The sequence below is a fragment of the Diceros bicornis genome, chromosome 37, assembly GCF_020826845.1.
Source record: "Diceros bicornis minor isolate mBicDic1 chromosome 37, mDicBic1.mat.cur, whole genome shotgun sequence".
Lineage (NCBI taxonomy): Eukaryota > Metazoa > Chordata > Mammalia > Perissodactyla > Rhinocerotidae > Diceros > Diceros bicornis.
In genome coordinates, this window is record NC_080776.1 from 6,732,393 (window position 1) to 6,748,851 (window position 16,459).

Consider the following 16,459-nt stretch of genomic DNA (forward strand, 5'->3'; position numbering starts at 1 on the left):
GATAATTAATAAGAACTAAAATTTATTGAGTATTTACTACGTGTTGGACTCTATACTAAGCACTTTACGTGGACTAGCTCATTTCATTTCTCACAGCAACACTTTGAGGTACATACTATGATCGTCCCCATTTTACAGATGAGGAAATCAAGGCACAAGTAAGTTTCGTAACTTGCGCCAGGTCACCCAGTTGGGATTTAAACTCAGGCAATCCGACTCAGGAGCACTATGCTATTCTGCCCCAATTGACTCTTCTTAAAGTCACTTGCAAAAGGCACTGACTTACAGTGTAAACCAAGGCAGGAGAGCGTTGAGATTTTAAAACGATCAAACCTATTAACTCAAACAGCAGTCCCAGACAGAAAACTGGAAAGACCCCAGGCTCTGAGGATGAGACCACGCTGAGGGCTGTATTTCATGTTACTGTGAACGCTGACAAGTGGGGTGTACAACCCAAATATGAAATTCTCAATTGTTACCCGCTGCTTTTAAGACTGGGGTAGATTACTGGGTTTCTCCTTGCCCACCGTAATTTGATCATCTAAATGGAAGCACCATCACAAGAGCAAGCAAAACCATTGTGTATTGTGTGCATGACTGTTTATATATATAAAACAACATGACATATATATTTACAGACGTGTGTTCACAAAGCAGTGAAGGGCAGATGGTGAGTTCTAAGTCCTAAGTCACAGGAGAGAGAGATGAATAAGTAATTAAAGATAATTAGTAATTAAAGAAGACTGCTGGAGGGGGCCTTGGGAACTAGCATTTAGGAAGGGGCAGGAAGGCTAAAGGTCACTGCTTGAGGCAAGCTTGGAGGGAAGAAGGTTGGATTGTTCCTAGTGCTGCAAGGATGTCTGTCTGATTAAATCAAGGAGTGTGCAGCATTTAATGTGCTGGAAAATAAGAGTGGACAGGCAGGAAGGGGTTACGTAAGATCTCAAAAGTCAAGGAGAGTGTTTGGACTTGACAAAGTAAGAAAAGGTAAATCATGTTTTAAAACAAGTCGTGAAAGCTTTATCATTTTAGTTGCTTACTTCATAAGGAAGAAACACTGGCTTCAGCATTTGCTTGCCCAACACTGGAATTCCACCTTCTATACTGTTTCCTAATTTCATTTGGAATATTCTGCTTCTGTCATATCTACCCCTAAGGCATGAGCTAGTGGAACCTTCATTTCAGCAGAATTAAGATATAATTGCTTAAAATCAGAGCTCTGAACAAAACGGTGTTGTATGGTCCCTTCACAAAGCCACTTAGCACACTGCTAATGGGCATTAAATTTCCTCACACTCACCTATACTGAATCAACATCCTACTGAATTAGGCTGCCCCTTGATAAAACATGCATTTTTTAATGTGAAAAATATTTCCTTGTGCTCAGTCACTGAAACCGTCTTCTTTTAATAATAAAATTGAATGACAAAGTAGCCGGCTTTTTTCCTGAGCGAAAGAGAAACTCACGTTGCCTAGTTCCCTGAAATACACCCATCAAATACACAGTCAGTCACAGAAGTATTTAATCGGACTGGCAGGCGAACTTCTCTGCGTACCTCCCTGCCCGGCACGGCGGCCGAATTCTGGGCACTTTTCACAGGCATCCACCTGGGTCTCAGGTCCCTCTGGGGTTTTGCGCTGTCGGGCAAAAATTTTACCCGAAGAACAAACCCAAGGAGCAGGATATCCTGCAAGGGGCTGAGAGGCTCAGTTTGCGCCTCAGGGTGACCTTAAGGCAGCCCACCTCCCCGGCTCAGACAGGCACACAGGTGTCCCACTCCGCGACGCGCGGCTGCGCCCGGGGACCCCAGATCGCGGCCAGGCGCGCACCCACCTGACCAGGGGCTCCTTCTCGGGCACGGCGGGCTGCCCCGGGCAGCAGCAGCAGCACGCGGCCCTCAGCCAGCCCCTCAGCCCCATGGAGACTCCGAGACAGCGCGGCGGGGGCGCGGCCAGGTGCGGCGACAGTGCGGGCGTCGCGGGCGGTCCGTGCGCATCACGCCGCGGCCGGGGACGCGGGCGAGGCCGGAGGCGCCTCCCCGGCCCGGGGTCTGCAGAGCCGCGCGCTTTCCTCCGCTTGGGTTTTGTTTGGGGCGCGTGTTTTGTTGGAGCTTTTTTTTTCCTCTCTCTTTCCTTTAATTCCCCGGGCGCAAATGGGGGCGCATGCGTCCCCGAGACGCTCCGCTGCTGCCCTCTAAGGAGGAAGCAGGGACTCCAGCCAGACGGCGAATCCCAGGGCACCGCCGGGCGCCGCGGGCTGGAGGAGTCCCAGAGCACGAGGTTGGGCTGGATCTATTCATACATTTGATTGGCTTCGCTCCTGGAGGAAATAAAAAGTCCTCCTTCCCACCCCCATCCCTTCAAAGCAGAATTTAGAGCATATTTTTATCGTCAGCCATGCACAGAGTAAAAGTTAGCAAAAGAGTGTGGATTGATGCCCTTGTAGAGATGGGTTTTTTAAAGTACTATATTCACAACGATTTTTTTTTTAATTGTTTTCAAGTTTCCCAGTCCTTGAATAACCCCCTCAAAAAAGACAACCTCTATCATTAGTTTCTTGTGATTCTCCAGGGCTATTTATGTATCTGTGTATTTATTTATGCTTGTACAAACTTGTAAGTATATGTACACATATCCTTTTTTTATCCAAACAGTGGCAGATTCCACACGTTTGTGCCCCTGGCTTTGTTTCAGTCAGTGTGTCTTGGAGACTGTTCCATATCAGTATCTTCCTCTCTCATATTAACGGTCGCATATTATGTGTTAGATGGCTGCCCACGTGTTATTTAACCAGACCCCTACAGGTGGCCATGTAAGTTGCTTCCGGCCGTATTAAAATAATGCTGCATAGGGCCGGCCTGTGGCTTAGCGGTTAAGTGCACGCGCTCCGCTGCTGGCGGACCAGGTTTGGACCCCAGGCGTGCACCAACGCACCCCTTCTCCGGCCATGCTGAGGCCGCGTCCCACATACAGCAACTAGAAGGATGTGCAACTATGACATACAACTATCTACTGGGGCTTTGGGGGAAAAATAAATAAATAAAATTATAAAATAATGCTGCATAAACATCCTGGAGCTATGTGTTTGGACATGTACATCTATTGAATAAATGTTTGGCTGTTGAATTTCTGGGTCATAGGCAAGATGCCTTTTTTAATTTTCATGGATCTTGAGAAATTGCCCTCCAAAGAGGCAATTCCGGTTTACGCTCTGACCAGCCACATATGAAAGCATCTATTTCCCTATACCCCACCAATACAAGGTACCATCTGATTTCTCAACTTTGCCAATCTGATTTACTCAACAAATATTTATTAAGCATCTGTTACGGGCCAGACATGTGCTAGGCTCTGGGGGTACAGCTGTGAACAAAGAAACAAAAACCCCTATGAAGTGAACATTCCAGTAGGGGAGGTAGACAAATGAAACAAGTATATTATTTAGTGTGTTAGAAGGTAATGTGTACTACAGGGAAAAATAAGGCAGGGAAAGGGATAAGAAGTTCCAGGTGTGTGTGTGTGTCTGTGTGTGTGTCTATCTCTGTGTGTGTCTGTGTATGTGTGTATGTGTGTTGCAGGGAGGGTTTATCTCTGCAGTTTTAAGTGGGATGGTCAGGGAAGGCTCCCTGATATGCTAACGTTTAAGCAAAGACTTGAAGGAGATGGCAAGCTAGCCATGATTATCACGGGAAGAGCCTTGCAGGGAGAGTGAAGACTGTATGCAAACTCCAGAGGAGAGAGAATGAACTATAGGGTGCCTGAGAAAGAGTATGGACTCCCGGGGCCCTAGAGAACTGTGGTCCAGGAGGAAAATTAATAGGAGATGACTAAATACGGGACCTTGTAGGACTTTGCGAGGACTGGATTTTGCTCCATGTGAGCCGAGCAAACTTTGGAGGTTTTTGAGGAGAGGGAGTGATGTGGTCTACCTAAATGGCCATAGGATCCACTGGCCGCTGTCTTGAGAAGAAACTGGGTGCCAAGGGCTGTTTTAGGGAAATGCAAGTGGAGGCCATCCTGACGGTCCATGCGACAGATGACAATGGTCTGGACCAGGGAGGTAGCAGTAGAGGTGGTAAGAAATGGTTGGACTCTGGGTGGAATTTGAAGGTAGAGCCAACAAGATTTGCTAAAGGATTGGAAGTAGGGTGTAAAAGAAAGAAAGGAGTGACTCCAAGGTGTTGGGTGTACAAAGTGTGCAGGTTGAGTTGCCACTGATTGAGACAGAAGAGTGTGGGTGGAGCAGGTTTGGAGGGGTGAGGAGGAGGAGCGAGAGTTTATTTTCAGAAGTGTCAATTCTCATGGGCGGTGTATTAATTTTAAAAGTGTGCTACTACATGTAAGTTTGTCTCGTTCTGGCTACATTACGAGGCTGAAGGAACTTATCAAGGGCATTGAAAGACTGGCTGCTGAGGACTAAGGAAGAGTAAGAGAAGGTCCCTGAGGACTCTGACTTAGCTGGGGAGACGGGATATGGACGCATTATAAAAAGTTAACTGGTCATGATGGTGTTCCAGCTGTCACCAGGCAGCAGAGGGCTGTGGGATCAAGCCAGGCACCATGTCATTTATCACTTGCAACTGTGCCAGGGTGGAGGCTGAGTGTTGTTTCTTGACAGCAAACTTCCTACTGCCTGGAAAATCCCCTTGCTAGAATGCACTATGTTCTGAAATTGGATTTTGCGTTTGAGCAATCCACCTAGGTTCAGGGAGAAAGTGGGTAGAGGGCGCTGCCAAAATGTAAACTCTGCCAGTGAGAAGATGAAATTTAGGATGTGACAGCTAATGTTAACTATTAGAGTTAAGATTGGTTAAGAAAGACAAACTCAGAGAAAGCATTCAGCTCCTGGAATGTATAGGTGTTCTGTCTGCCCCTTTACTCACTTCTATCTTAGACAAATCACTTAATTTTTCTGAACCTCCATTTTCTTTCTTTCTTTCTTTTTTTTTTTTTTTTTTTGCTGGGGAACATTCGCCCTGAGCTAACATCTGTTGCCAATCCCCCTCTTTTTGTATGTGAGCTGCCACCACAGCATGGCCACTGACAGATGAGTGGTGTAGGTCCACGCCTGGCAACCAAACCCAGGTCGTGGAACCCTAGCACACCAAACTTAACCACTAGGCCACCCGGGATGGCCGTGAACCTCAATTTTCTAATCTGAGAAATGGAGATGATGAGTCTGGCTCTACCTACTAGACACAGTTGTAAGACTCAAATGAGATAGTTTGAAGACTGTAAACATGAAAGAAATATCAGAATTCAACAGTGTTGATTAAATCCAAATAACATAGGCCCCTTGGGCAAATGTCAGTTCCAGTACTACTCGGCTCCCATACGACAATATTTCTTTTCACGTTTGTACCTCTGCAATGTGTGGGCATCTTTTATCCGGTCTGTTTCAGACAGGATATTTCCAGAAAACCATAGAACTGTGTCAATTTAACAAACATGATCAGGAGGTTAATGCCTGCCTTACTAAGGATCATGTGTAGGGTTTGCCTGCTCTAACAATTATTAATATTTTTCTTTTAATATTAACTTTGTTTTAAAACTTATAAATGAAACATTCTTCTAAAAAATTGAAATATTACAGATAAAGTTCCTTCTGACCATGTCCACAATTCTGTCCCTTTTCTACCCTCCCCAGGGTAACCACTGTTATCAAGTCTGGTACAAACCTTTTTCCAGACACACATACACATATGTGTCCCTGTGATCTATATATAGCACCATTGTGTGTGCTGTTATTTTTGGTAGTAAGTTTTGTTTTAATATAAAAGGTACACATTCATCTATCTGCAAGCTTTTTCCACTTAATAGTATGTCTTGGCAGTCTATCCTTATTAGGACACATAATAGTACCTCATTCTTTTTTGTTGTTTTCTTTTTTCTTTTTTTGGTAAAGAAGACTACTGGCCCTGAGCTATCATCACTTGCCAATCCTCCCCTTTTTTGCTGAGGAAGATTGGCCCTGAGCTAACATCTGTGCCCATCTTCCTCCATTTTATTTTGTATGTGGGACGCTGCCACAGCATGGCTTGATGAGCAGTGCATTGGTCCTCGCCTGAGATTAGAACCTGCGAGCCCCAGGCCACCGAAGCGGAGTGTGCAAAGTTAACTACTACGCCACCAGGCCGGCCCCAGCAGTACCTCTTTCTTTTTAACTGATGTGAGTATTCTATTTATTAGTTTTCTAAGGACTATTGTATCTGTGTTTTCATAGTGCTCATCCTCCCGGAAGTTGAATACTTCATGATTTCCCTGTTTTTTGGTAAATTGGACCTTTGATAACAACGCTACCAAACCCTCTAGCTTCGGCTTCCCGGCAGCTGAGACCACATTTTGGCAACCCCTCTTCCTGTTTCAGACATCAGTCGCAGGAGAGCAGCAAGCTTTCCTTCTTTTAGAGTGCTGCTAGATTGTTCCTCCTGCCCGAGAGTCAACCCCACCACCACCCACCACAGGCAGCAACATCTGACATTTACCAAGCGCCCCCTGGGCACCTGATGTCGGGGGAGTAGGCAGTCCCCAGAGGCAATTGGTGACTCAGAGCCATCAGCTGTTTGTTTTCGAGGCAGGACTGCTGGCCCACACTTTCAGATTTCTCCACGGCAGGGAAGATTCTAGAAAAACAACTAGTATAGTTTGAAGTCCTCCTTCTTTAAGAATTTATTGCTGACTTCTGAGAGTTGGAGGAAAAGGCATATGCAGGTGGGAAAAAATCAGAAAATCCGAATACCTAAGCTCCAACAGCACGTCATTAGTGCATTGCAGAGAAAAGCTACACTTGCAGCAACAGCACAAGCTGGTGTCCTTCCATTATTTATTCAAAAAATATTTATGAATGATATTTTATTTATCATTTATCAATGATAAATATGAGCCAGGTATTGAGGATACAAGGTTGAACTAGGATGTAGATTCCATTCATGAGGAATGGAATTTGTTTTGTTTTTGCAGTATCCCAGCACCTACAATAGTGCAGACCCATAATAGGGAGTCAATAACAGAAGGATTTGCTGTATTACAACATCTAGAACAGTGCGGGCACATGGTAGACACTTCATAATGTGTTGAATAAATGTGTAAAAGCAGAAAAAGAGCTATTGAGTGAACCCAGAGTTTGCACTAAAAGTTATGTTTAATTTCTGAAGAATCTATTTATGAGCTGCCCAAATCCAGTAGAGAAAAGCTAAAGAGCATTGTCTTCCTTAGAGAAAACAGGCATCTTCTGAAACAAGCCAGTACCCCGAGCCAGCATCAACCCTCACCCCAGGCAACCCAAGATGGGCAGCCAGCATGCCTCCTGTCCCTGGAGAAGTCACATCAGGGAGTGGAATGACGGGATGTCACCAAGGTAAAAGCCAGCCAAGGGTCCCTGTCAGATCTCCTGCTTCTGCCTCTGCCATATGCCGCACACTCCTTTCAGTACCAGCACTTTGTTTTCCTTTGAGGAACACTCCCCTCCAATCCCATGCGTTCAGCATGACAATGAATGTACTCCCCCCTGCCCCCACCCCAACGAGGGGTGGGCATGTGACCCAGACGGGCCAATCAGACACTCTTCCTGAGCACTGCATCTTAAAGACAAGAACCCAAAGATGGAAAATGGTTGGAGTTGAGACATGAATTATTTTCCAGACAGCATCTTCAAGAGGAGGTCCATTAGCAATTACTATTTAGATGCCTGGAGCTTTCCTGTTCCAGTATTTTCCAAAATCTAGTTGTTCCAGCTGTTTAGTTTTCCCATCACTCTGGGGGCTACTCCATAACTTGCCAATCAAGACTTTTTTTTCTTTTTTTTACTTAAGTTAACCAGATTCTGAACTTTCAGAACTCAAACCATACAGTCCCGCTGAGGGGGGTTAAGAGGCAAGTAAAGGGTAACTGTGATGAGAGTGCTAATTATTAAAGAATAGTTCTCCTTTAGGCCAGACACAACAGTCCAAAGTTTGATTTAGTCAGGTGAGATTTTTATTTCTGTTTCTCTGCTTGGTTGCTCCTCCCAGAAGAGAAACAGGTAATATTTGCCATCTGAGAATCCTCAGTCATCTCTCCCTGTGGTTTCCCATAATGCAAAATACCTTCTAAATTTTCAAACTGTTTTTATTTGGTGCAGTCCGCTGGTCAATTTCACTTCCTTCTTTCCTCCCAAATGTGTACTCTGAGAAAACCTTAATAACCATCGACTTTGCTCATTCTTCAATTTCAAGTGACAAACATCCTGGCTCTCCTCAAAATTTAGTAGAGATTCTTTTCTAAACTACTTCGTACTTAGGAATATTCTGCTCTTTTAAAAGGATGCCCTTGGAGGGAATAAAAATACATGAGGGAGTCTACAAGAGATATAGAACATAGCAAAAGGTTCATCCTCAAGAAAACTTGGTTCTTGTAGTGCCATCATGAAGAGACTCTAACCCTGTTGTGTGTCCAGTCTATCTAACACCTTTTTGTCTAGATTTTTGTGAACTTTATCTTCTGGGTATTAATCAGCTCCTAATTGTGAGTAACAACAATATCACTCAAACTCGTTTAAGTATAAAAGAAAATTTATTGGCTCAAGTACCTGGAAAATTCAGAAGTAATGCTAGCTTTAGACATAACTGTATCCAGGCACTCAAAAGATAAAATAAGGGTCGGTCTCTGCTACAGACTGAATGTTTGTGTCCCCCACCCAATGCATACATGGAAGTCTAATCCCTGATGTGATGGTATTTGAAGGTGAGGCCTTTGGGAGTTGATTATGTCATGAGGATGGAGCCTTCATGAAGGAGATTAGTGCCCTTATAAAAGAGACCCCAGAGAGCTCCCTTGCCCTTTCCACCATGTGAGGACACAGCAAGAAGATGGCCATCTATGAACCGGGAAGCAGGTCCTTACCAGACAGAATCTGCTGGTGTCTTGATCTTGGACTTCTCAGCCTCTAGAATTGTGAGAAACAAATTTCTGTTGTTTATAAGCCACCCAGTCTGTGGTATTTCTGTTATAGCAGCCCGAATGGACTGAGACAGTCTCTTTTCCTCCCCGGGGTCTGAGTTGGTGACACTCTCAGGCTCCCAGTAGCTCTGGATTTCACCAGCTTTTCCGCTGATAATCTCAGCAGAAAGAGAAGAGCTCCTTCCCACTCAGTCAATCAACAGGCCTGGGCCCGGCTTTCACTGGTCTGAAATGGAACCAATTGCTCATTCAGAGGGAAGGACTACACCTCCTGAGCAGGCTTGAGTCTCGTGCGCACCCTTGCAGGGCTCCAGTGAGGAGGAATGGGGGAGACAGGAAAAGTAAGCCAGTTGGACTAAGTAAGAGGGTGAGAATTTCCTAAGGAACATCACTGGAGCCACAAAAAGGCGCATGGATGCTGGCAGGGCAGAAACAACACACGTCCACTCCACTCAGTAACGGCTGAGTAACGGCTGCCGGTGCGCTGGTTCAACACGGTTGTGTGTGTCCAAGGAGCTTCTGCCATCTGGGATGGACAGAAAGGACTCCACAAAGAGGAGTTGGTCCATGATCCTGCAGGCCAAAAGCCCAGCAACTCAGACTACAGGAGTTTCTACAAGAGGGACTTCAGAATCTCACCGCATCCCCTAAAAATTCAGATAGCGAATTGATGAGGTCAGCAACATTTACTCCCAAAACCAAAAAAAAGAGAGAAATTATTTCACTGGAGGTAAAGGAACTCTCACTATGAGGCTGTTGGCACAGGCAATTTCTCAAAGGGTGACCCCACATGCCTGCATTAGAATCCCTAGGGATCTTGATTGAAACCCCAGATTCCTAGCCTGACTTGAGATCTTCTGAATCCTAAGTTCTGGAGTTGAGCCCCCAGAATCTGCTATTTTATCAGGCTCCCAAGGAGGGCTAGGACTAGGGTGACACACGTAGGGTGCAGCATTTAAGGAGGTGCTCACTCTCAGGGCAGACCCTACACTTGCACAGCCCTGAGAATGAGTGCCTCCTTAACTGTTGCACCCCAGACCCCTCACTTCCCTAACCTCAGTCCCAGCTCCGCTCCCAAGGAGTTCTTGGGAATTCTGAGGCACGCTGTTATGGACTGAACTGTGTCCCCTCCAAATTTTGTGTATTGAAGTCCTAACCCCTAGTACCTCAGACTGTAACTCTGTCTGAAGATAGGGCCTTTAAAGGGGCAGTTAAGGTTAAATGAGGTCATTAATCCAACATGACTGGTCTTCCCATAAGAAGAGGAGATTAGGATGCAGACACAGAGGGAGGACCATGTGAAGACAAAAGGAGAAGACGGCCGTCTGCAAGCCAAGGAGAGAGGCCTCAGAATGAGATCAACCCTGCCGATGCCTTGATCTCAGACCTCTAGCCTCCAGAACTGTGAGAAAATAAATTTCTGTTGCTTATGCCACCAAGCGTGTGGTGTTTGTTATGGCGGCCCCAGCAAACTAATACACACACCAAATTTGAGACCCACTGGCAAGGCTGTTAGGAGCATGGGCTCCTGTCACGGAGCCTCCTTGGGGCTGCAGTCAGGATTAGTTGAAACAATACACTTCAACCACTTAGTACAGTTTCATGGAAAAGAGGAAGTGCTGTAAAGGTTAGCTGTCACTATGTTATTAAAAAAGTATACATAATTCTGTCAGATCCTAGCCCATCACCTTCCATAGCCATTGTGACCAGCTAAACTTACTCAATTTAACAAATATTTATTGGGTGTCCACTCTATAAGCATGGCCCTGTGCTCAACCTCCTGTGGAGTACAAAGATGAAAAATACACAGTACTCTGGGCCAGCCCAATGGCGTAGCGGTTAAGTTCGCACGTTCTGCTTCAGTGGCCCGGGGTTCACTATTTTGGATCCTGGGTGCAGACCTGCTCACTGCTCACCAAGCCATGCTGAGGCGGCATCCCACATAGAAGAACTAGAAGGACTTACAACTAGGATATACAACTGTGTATTGGGGCTTTGAGGAGAAAAGAGAAAAAGAAGAAGATTGCCAACAGATGTTAGCACAGGGCCAATCTTCCTCAAAAAAATAAAATAAAAAATAAGCAGTACTCATCCCAGAGCAAAACCTGGAAAATTACAAAACTGAAATGTTCTGGATTCATCTGTGCCCCGAGACACCCATCCTTTTGATTCCTACAATGTGTCCTTCCTTACCTCACTCTGTTCTTCCCATGTTTAACTATCCTGCTATATCTAACTGTACTCCACTGGCTAACTATTCTGCTCTAACTATATTCCCATACCTAACTCTAGTCCTATATCTCAGTCTACAGTCATTGCTAACTCTCCTGCTGTAACACTTTCCAGATGCCCAGAATAGTCTCACTCTCAGCCACTCGGATGTGCCCTGGAATCCGGCCTTTCCCACTTCTGGAAGACCACCCCTCTATAATCCCAGGAATTCTGCACTCTCCAAAGTCTCTCCATCTTATACCTAACTAAAATTAAACATAAACCTGGACCTGTCAATCATGCCACGCTTGTTCCTAATTTAATTAAGCTCTACTTAATAACCATTTATTAAGCATCTGCTGTATGCAAGGCGACACAAAGTTACAAAGTAGGAGAAGACATGCATCAAAAGCCATAATATTGGAGAAATCATGAGCACCATTCATTTGCTGTGAATACCCCCAAAGGTTTGCCCCAACTTTAATCCCAGATCCTACCAATATGAGTGTTATGTTTGTGGGGTTTTAGTTTATGCCTGTGGGATTTTAGTTTTCCGTTCACTTATATGACTTCTTCCTCCATAACACTCACATAGGTTCATAAACAGGCCAGAACCCTGCAACTTTTCCACACAAGTTCTATACAAGTAAAAGTATCAGGTAAATCTCCCCATAGAGGTTATGTACAATCCCTCCTGCGATTCTCCATGCTGCCACCTCGTGGTCTTCCATTGTAAATGCACTGCGGTTTCTTCGAGATGGAGCTGAGGATCTGAAATGGGTTAGAAAACTTGCTTTCACTCAACAGAGGGAACGTGGCTGCAGTTACAATGCCTGTGCAGACTTAGGTCTAAAGGGCCATCACAGCATTCAAATGGGAGGTTTAAACCGGCTCCAGGCTAACCTCTAAAACTGTTGGGGTGATGCTATTGAGTAGTCAGTCCTCACTGCTCTTGGCTAGAGGTGTCAAACGCCCTGATTATTGTCTTACGATTCCATTTGATCTTATTAAGCATTGCTACTTGATTTATTAGCCTGAAGACCATCAAAAAGTACATAGGGGTGCCGGCCCGGTGGTGTAGTGGTTGCGTTCGGGCTCTGCTTCATCTGCCCAGGGTTCACAGGTTCGGATCCCAGGCGTGGACCTACACACTGGTTATCAAGCCATGCTATGGCAGGCGGCCCACAAATAAAGTAGAGGAAGATGGGCACAGATGTTAGCCCAGGGGCAATCTTCCTCAGAAAAAGAGGAGGATTGGCAACAGATGTTAGCTCAGGGCTAATCTTCCTCACAAAAAAAAAAGTGCATAGGCCATTATATATATTTCTTCTTTTTGTTTTTTTTGAGGAAGATTGGCCCTGAGCTAACATCTGTTGCCAATTTTCCTCATTTTTTCCTTTTTTCTCCCCAGAGCCCCAGTAGATAGTTGTATGTCATAGTTGCACATCCTTCCAGTTACTCTATGTGGGATGCCACCTCAGCATGGCTTGATGAGCGATGTGTAGGTCCGCACCCAGGATCCAAACCTGCGAACCCTGGGCCGCCGAAGCAGAGTGCACGAACTTAACTGCTACACCACCGGGCCGGCCCCCATATATTTCTTAACTTATATAAAGGAAGTAACTTAAGTATGTGATGAAAATTGAAGAGTTTTTGTTTTTCAATTTTATTATTTATTTTGCTTCTTAGCTACTTAAATAAATCTATCTTGGAAGCAGCTCGGTTACATAAACTAAAAGGTGGGAACGCAATTCCCCACAGAAAGAACTGTCTTTGGAGAAATGCGTGGGTGGGCCATTCTGGCTGTGTAAAAATTCTCTCAGATAAACGGGCTAGAAGTATCTTGTTCTGCATAGTAACGGAGGCAAAGTAGGAGTCCGTGTGAGGAGCAGGGGATGGGGAGAAGCTGGAACAGAGAAGATGGAGGAGGAAGGAGGCTGGTACCAGAGGAGCATCTGGAGTGAGCTGTGTCTGAAGGAAGGGGGTAGTCAGCGCCTCCAAAACAGGACAGCACCACATGCCAGCACCTAGACGGGGAGAGAGTCAAACTCTCAACAAGTTGATAGATGCTTCCTGTTCTACTTGGCCAAAGCTGAGGCCCCTTTAAGTACAGGCCATGTGTGCCCCTCCCAATGACTGCGAAGTTCGCTAACTTAAGTCTATAGGCTCCGCTCTCCCACAGGGTCTTCTCTCCATTAACTCTGCCTCAGCCGTTTTCAGTTTAGAAAGCCCTTGTCACCTAGGGTTGGGATTTCACACTGAGCCATCCTCCTCATCTCTCACATCCTTCCTGTACACCCCGTAAGAAGAAAAGCTGTCCTGTTTGCCGTTCATGGGCTAGTTTGACTGATGGTGAGGACTCCTCAGTCTGAGGGAGAGCCATCCCTGCCCGGTTTCTGTTCAACAGTGATGGTTCCCCAATGATGGTTCCCAATGATGGTTCCCAATGATGGTGCCCACAGAAAATGTGGTATAAAGATGAAGAACCGGTATCACAGTTTGACCCAAAATTTGAGTCTATCCTCTTCATGATTCCTGCCACCACTGATGTCCTTGAAAAAGTAAAAGAACCCTTGAAAATGCACATCTTGGCCAGATGGCAGAATGATTTCTGAAGGAAAGTAAGACTTACAAATAAAGGCAAAATCCTTCATTGCTCCCCTCCCCACAGATACCCAGAAGAGGCTGCTTTAAAGACCTTGAGAGGAAAAAGTTTAAAACTTTGAGAGAAGACTTCTAGTACCCATCACAAGCCTCCAGTAGCAAAAGAGCAAAGTTTCTCAGCTTGGAGGAGGCGTAGGCCTTCCCTCCTCCACTGGAAGACCTCATGTAACCTGCAGGAAATCTTGCCCCATACAGTGGGTTCCCAGGGAAGTGGACTCGAGATGCAGTTAGCTTACAGGAGGTTTAGCAGAGAGTGCTCACGGAATCAGCACCTGCAGAAGAGAAGGGAAGAGAAGGGAGCAAGCTGGGCCTCAGCCAGCCCTATGGAAAGTTCTAAAGACAGAATGACGCTTCTAAGCTGTTCTGGGTTGGTGTGAGAGCACTGGGCCTTTCTACCCCATGATAATCAACCTCAGGCTGAGGGCCACCTGAGAAGGGACTACGACCTTGAGTGAGGCACTCTCTTTAGCTGAGCGTGTCCAGGAGGGGGTGACAGCAGAGGGCTGTCTGCTGGCAGTGCTTCTAGCAGCTGGCCTAATAACTTCTTCCTTCCTGAGGCAGGATCTGTGTGGCACATCACAGCAGCCACTGCCTGGCAACCCCTAGACCTGAATCCATCCCGTGGGTCATTCCACAGGCTCAGAATTTCCTTCCTCTGGAAAGGCCAGGAATTCTTTTATCAGATTACTTCAACATAAGACAGGTAGAGCCTTGGGTTTTCTCTTCCCTTTTTCTATTGTGGTAAAATATATTCAAATATATTTCAAATACCAGCAGGGTCGCCCATGGTGGACAGGTTTCAGCGGAGCTTCCAGACTAGACAGACTAGGAAGAAGGATGTGGCCACCCACTTCCAAAAAAATTGGCCCTGAAAACCATGTGAATAGCAGCAGAGCATCGTCTGATACAGCGCCAGAAGGTGAGAGGATGGGGCAAAAAAGACCAGGCAGGGTTCCACTCTGTTGGACACAGGGCCGCTAGGAGTTGGAATCAACTCAACGGCACTAACAACGACAAAAAATATATTAAGCCCTCCAAGCATTATCACTGAAACCTTCTGCTCTTAGAAGGGAACATTCTAGAAATAAGGATCAGGAAATTCTGTCAACCACGGAAACAATCCCAGCCGTGTTACATGGATTAAAAATACGTGCTACAATGTCGATGAACCGCAAAAACATTATGGTAAGTGAAAAAAGCCAGACACAAGAGGTCACATAGTGTATGAATCAATTTATGTAAAATGTCAAGAACAAGTAAATCCACAGAGACAGGACGAAGATTGGTTGTTGCCAGGGCTGGGCAAGGGGAATGGGGAGCAACTGTGTAATGGATATAGGGTTTCCTTCTGGGAATATTTTGGAACTGGACAGAAGCAGTGGTGCACAACACTGTGAATGTACTAAATGCCACTGAATCATTCATTGAAAAAATGGTTAATTTTATGTCATGTCAATTTCATGTAAATTTTTTAAATGGGTAAAAAAAAACCCCACTTCTTTGGAAACAGTCTGTTATATTAAAATTAACCCTCTACCATAGGAGCCTTCACTTTTGAGTAAGTGGAAATTATCAAAAAGTTCTTACTCTGTCCTCAGAGTAAATTTGGATTGTACAAGCCGGTAAAACTATTTAAATCAAGCATGCTATTCTAATAGTAGACCCTGAATAGATACAAAATTATGTATAACTATAAGCAACTTATTTAAACATGGGAAGTAATTTATGTTTACACGTAAAGAATATTTTCTTTCAAAAGGAGTTTGAAGTGTCATGATTCATATAGCCTTAAAAGTTAGCTGAAACACACAATGATGTTCAGAGAGTCCAGGGTCTCCAAAATGATTGTCTATTTGGAAAGGCACACTCCAAATAAAAAATTTAAAAAATATTTGATGAAAATCATCCATCTTTTATTGATAAAATGTGAAGAATTCCATCTGAATATTTTGCTTTAATGTGTTTGGTGACAGAAAGACAGAATAACACTGTGAATGTATTTGTTTGAAGCTAAAATTTATGTGAATTAAACTATATTTAAACAAATAGCACCTTCACCCCCATGACCACTCCACCATGATTACCCAGCGGTCTTTAGCTCCAAAAGAGAAATTTAACTTTGAGGTAAAAAGAATAGTCCAAAAACCACAAAATAGTTAAGATACTAGAACTTTCAAAGAAACAAAAGAAAAAGAAAGTGACAGTTTAAAATTTGCCTAAAATAGCAAAAATCCCTTTTCTAGACAAGTGAGAGTCAAACACCTGCCCACCCCCCCAACCTCTCTGATAAAAGGGTCATTTATAAGTTTCATTGTTTTTCTAAAGCATTCCAAATTTAAGGATTTTGTATAAAATTCTTTCTAAATTTCAAAACATGTTTAAAACCTATTATATAACGCAATATTAAATTTTAATGTTTACCTTAATTTTCAAGAATGCAATTTTCTTTTTCTTCTCTTCAGTTACTTTAGAATGAAAAATTTAAAATTTGAGGCATGGCATTTTGAATTCCATACAAGAGTTTGGATTTCTGCACTAAAACTAAATTGCTAAAGTTTTATGTAAATATGATATAAAACATGGGGTTTAAATTGAAATAAACTACAGTAGAAGCATATTACATTTGTAAACCAAAGATGTCTTTTAT

At 44.3% G+C, this 16,459-nt stretch overlaps 1 protein-coding gene across 2 annotated transcripts in view; it reads right to left on the reverse strand.

Moving 5' to 3' along the window:
- MREG (melanoregulin) overlaps positions 1-8,935 on the reverse strand; it is a 66,229-nt gene extending 57,294 nt beyond the window's left edge. The window contains exon 1 of one of the 2 annotated variants that reach the window (XM_058532958.1): positions 8,881-8,935. Coding sequence is in view for 1 of the 2 variants with exons in the window: in XM_058532957.1 (XP_058388940.1) it covers positions 1,835-1,920 (86 nt within the window). In the remaining variant the exon portion in view is untranslated. Of the gene's footprint in view, positions 1-1,834; positions 2,220-8,880 lie in introns of those variants that run through there. The other variant, XM_058532957.1, reaches the window with a different exon arrangement.
- Between the last annotated feature and the right edge of the window lie 7,524 nt (positions 8,936-16,459).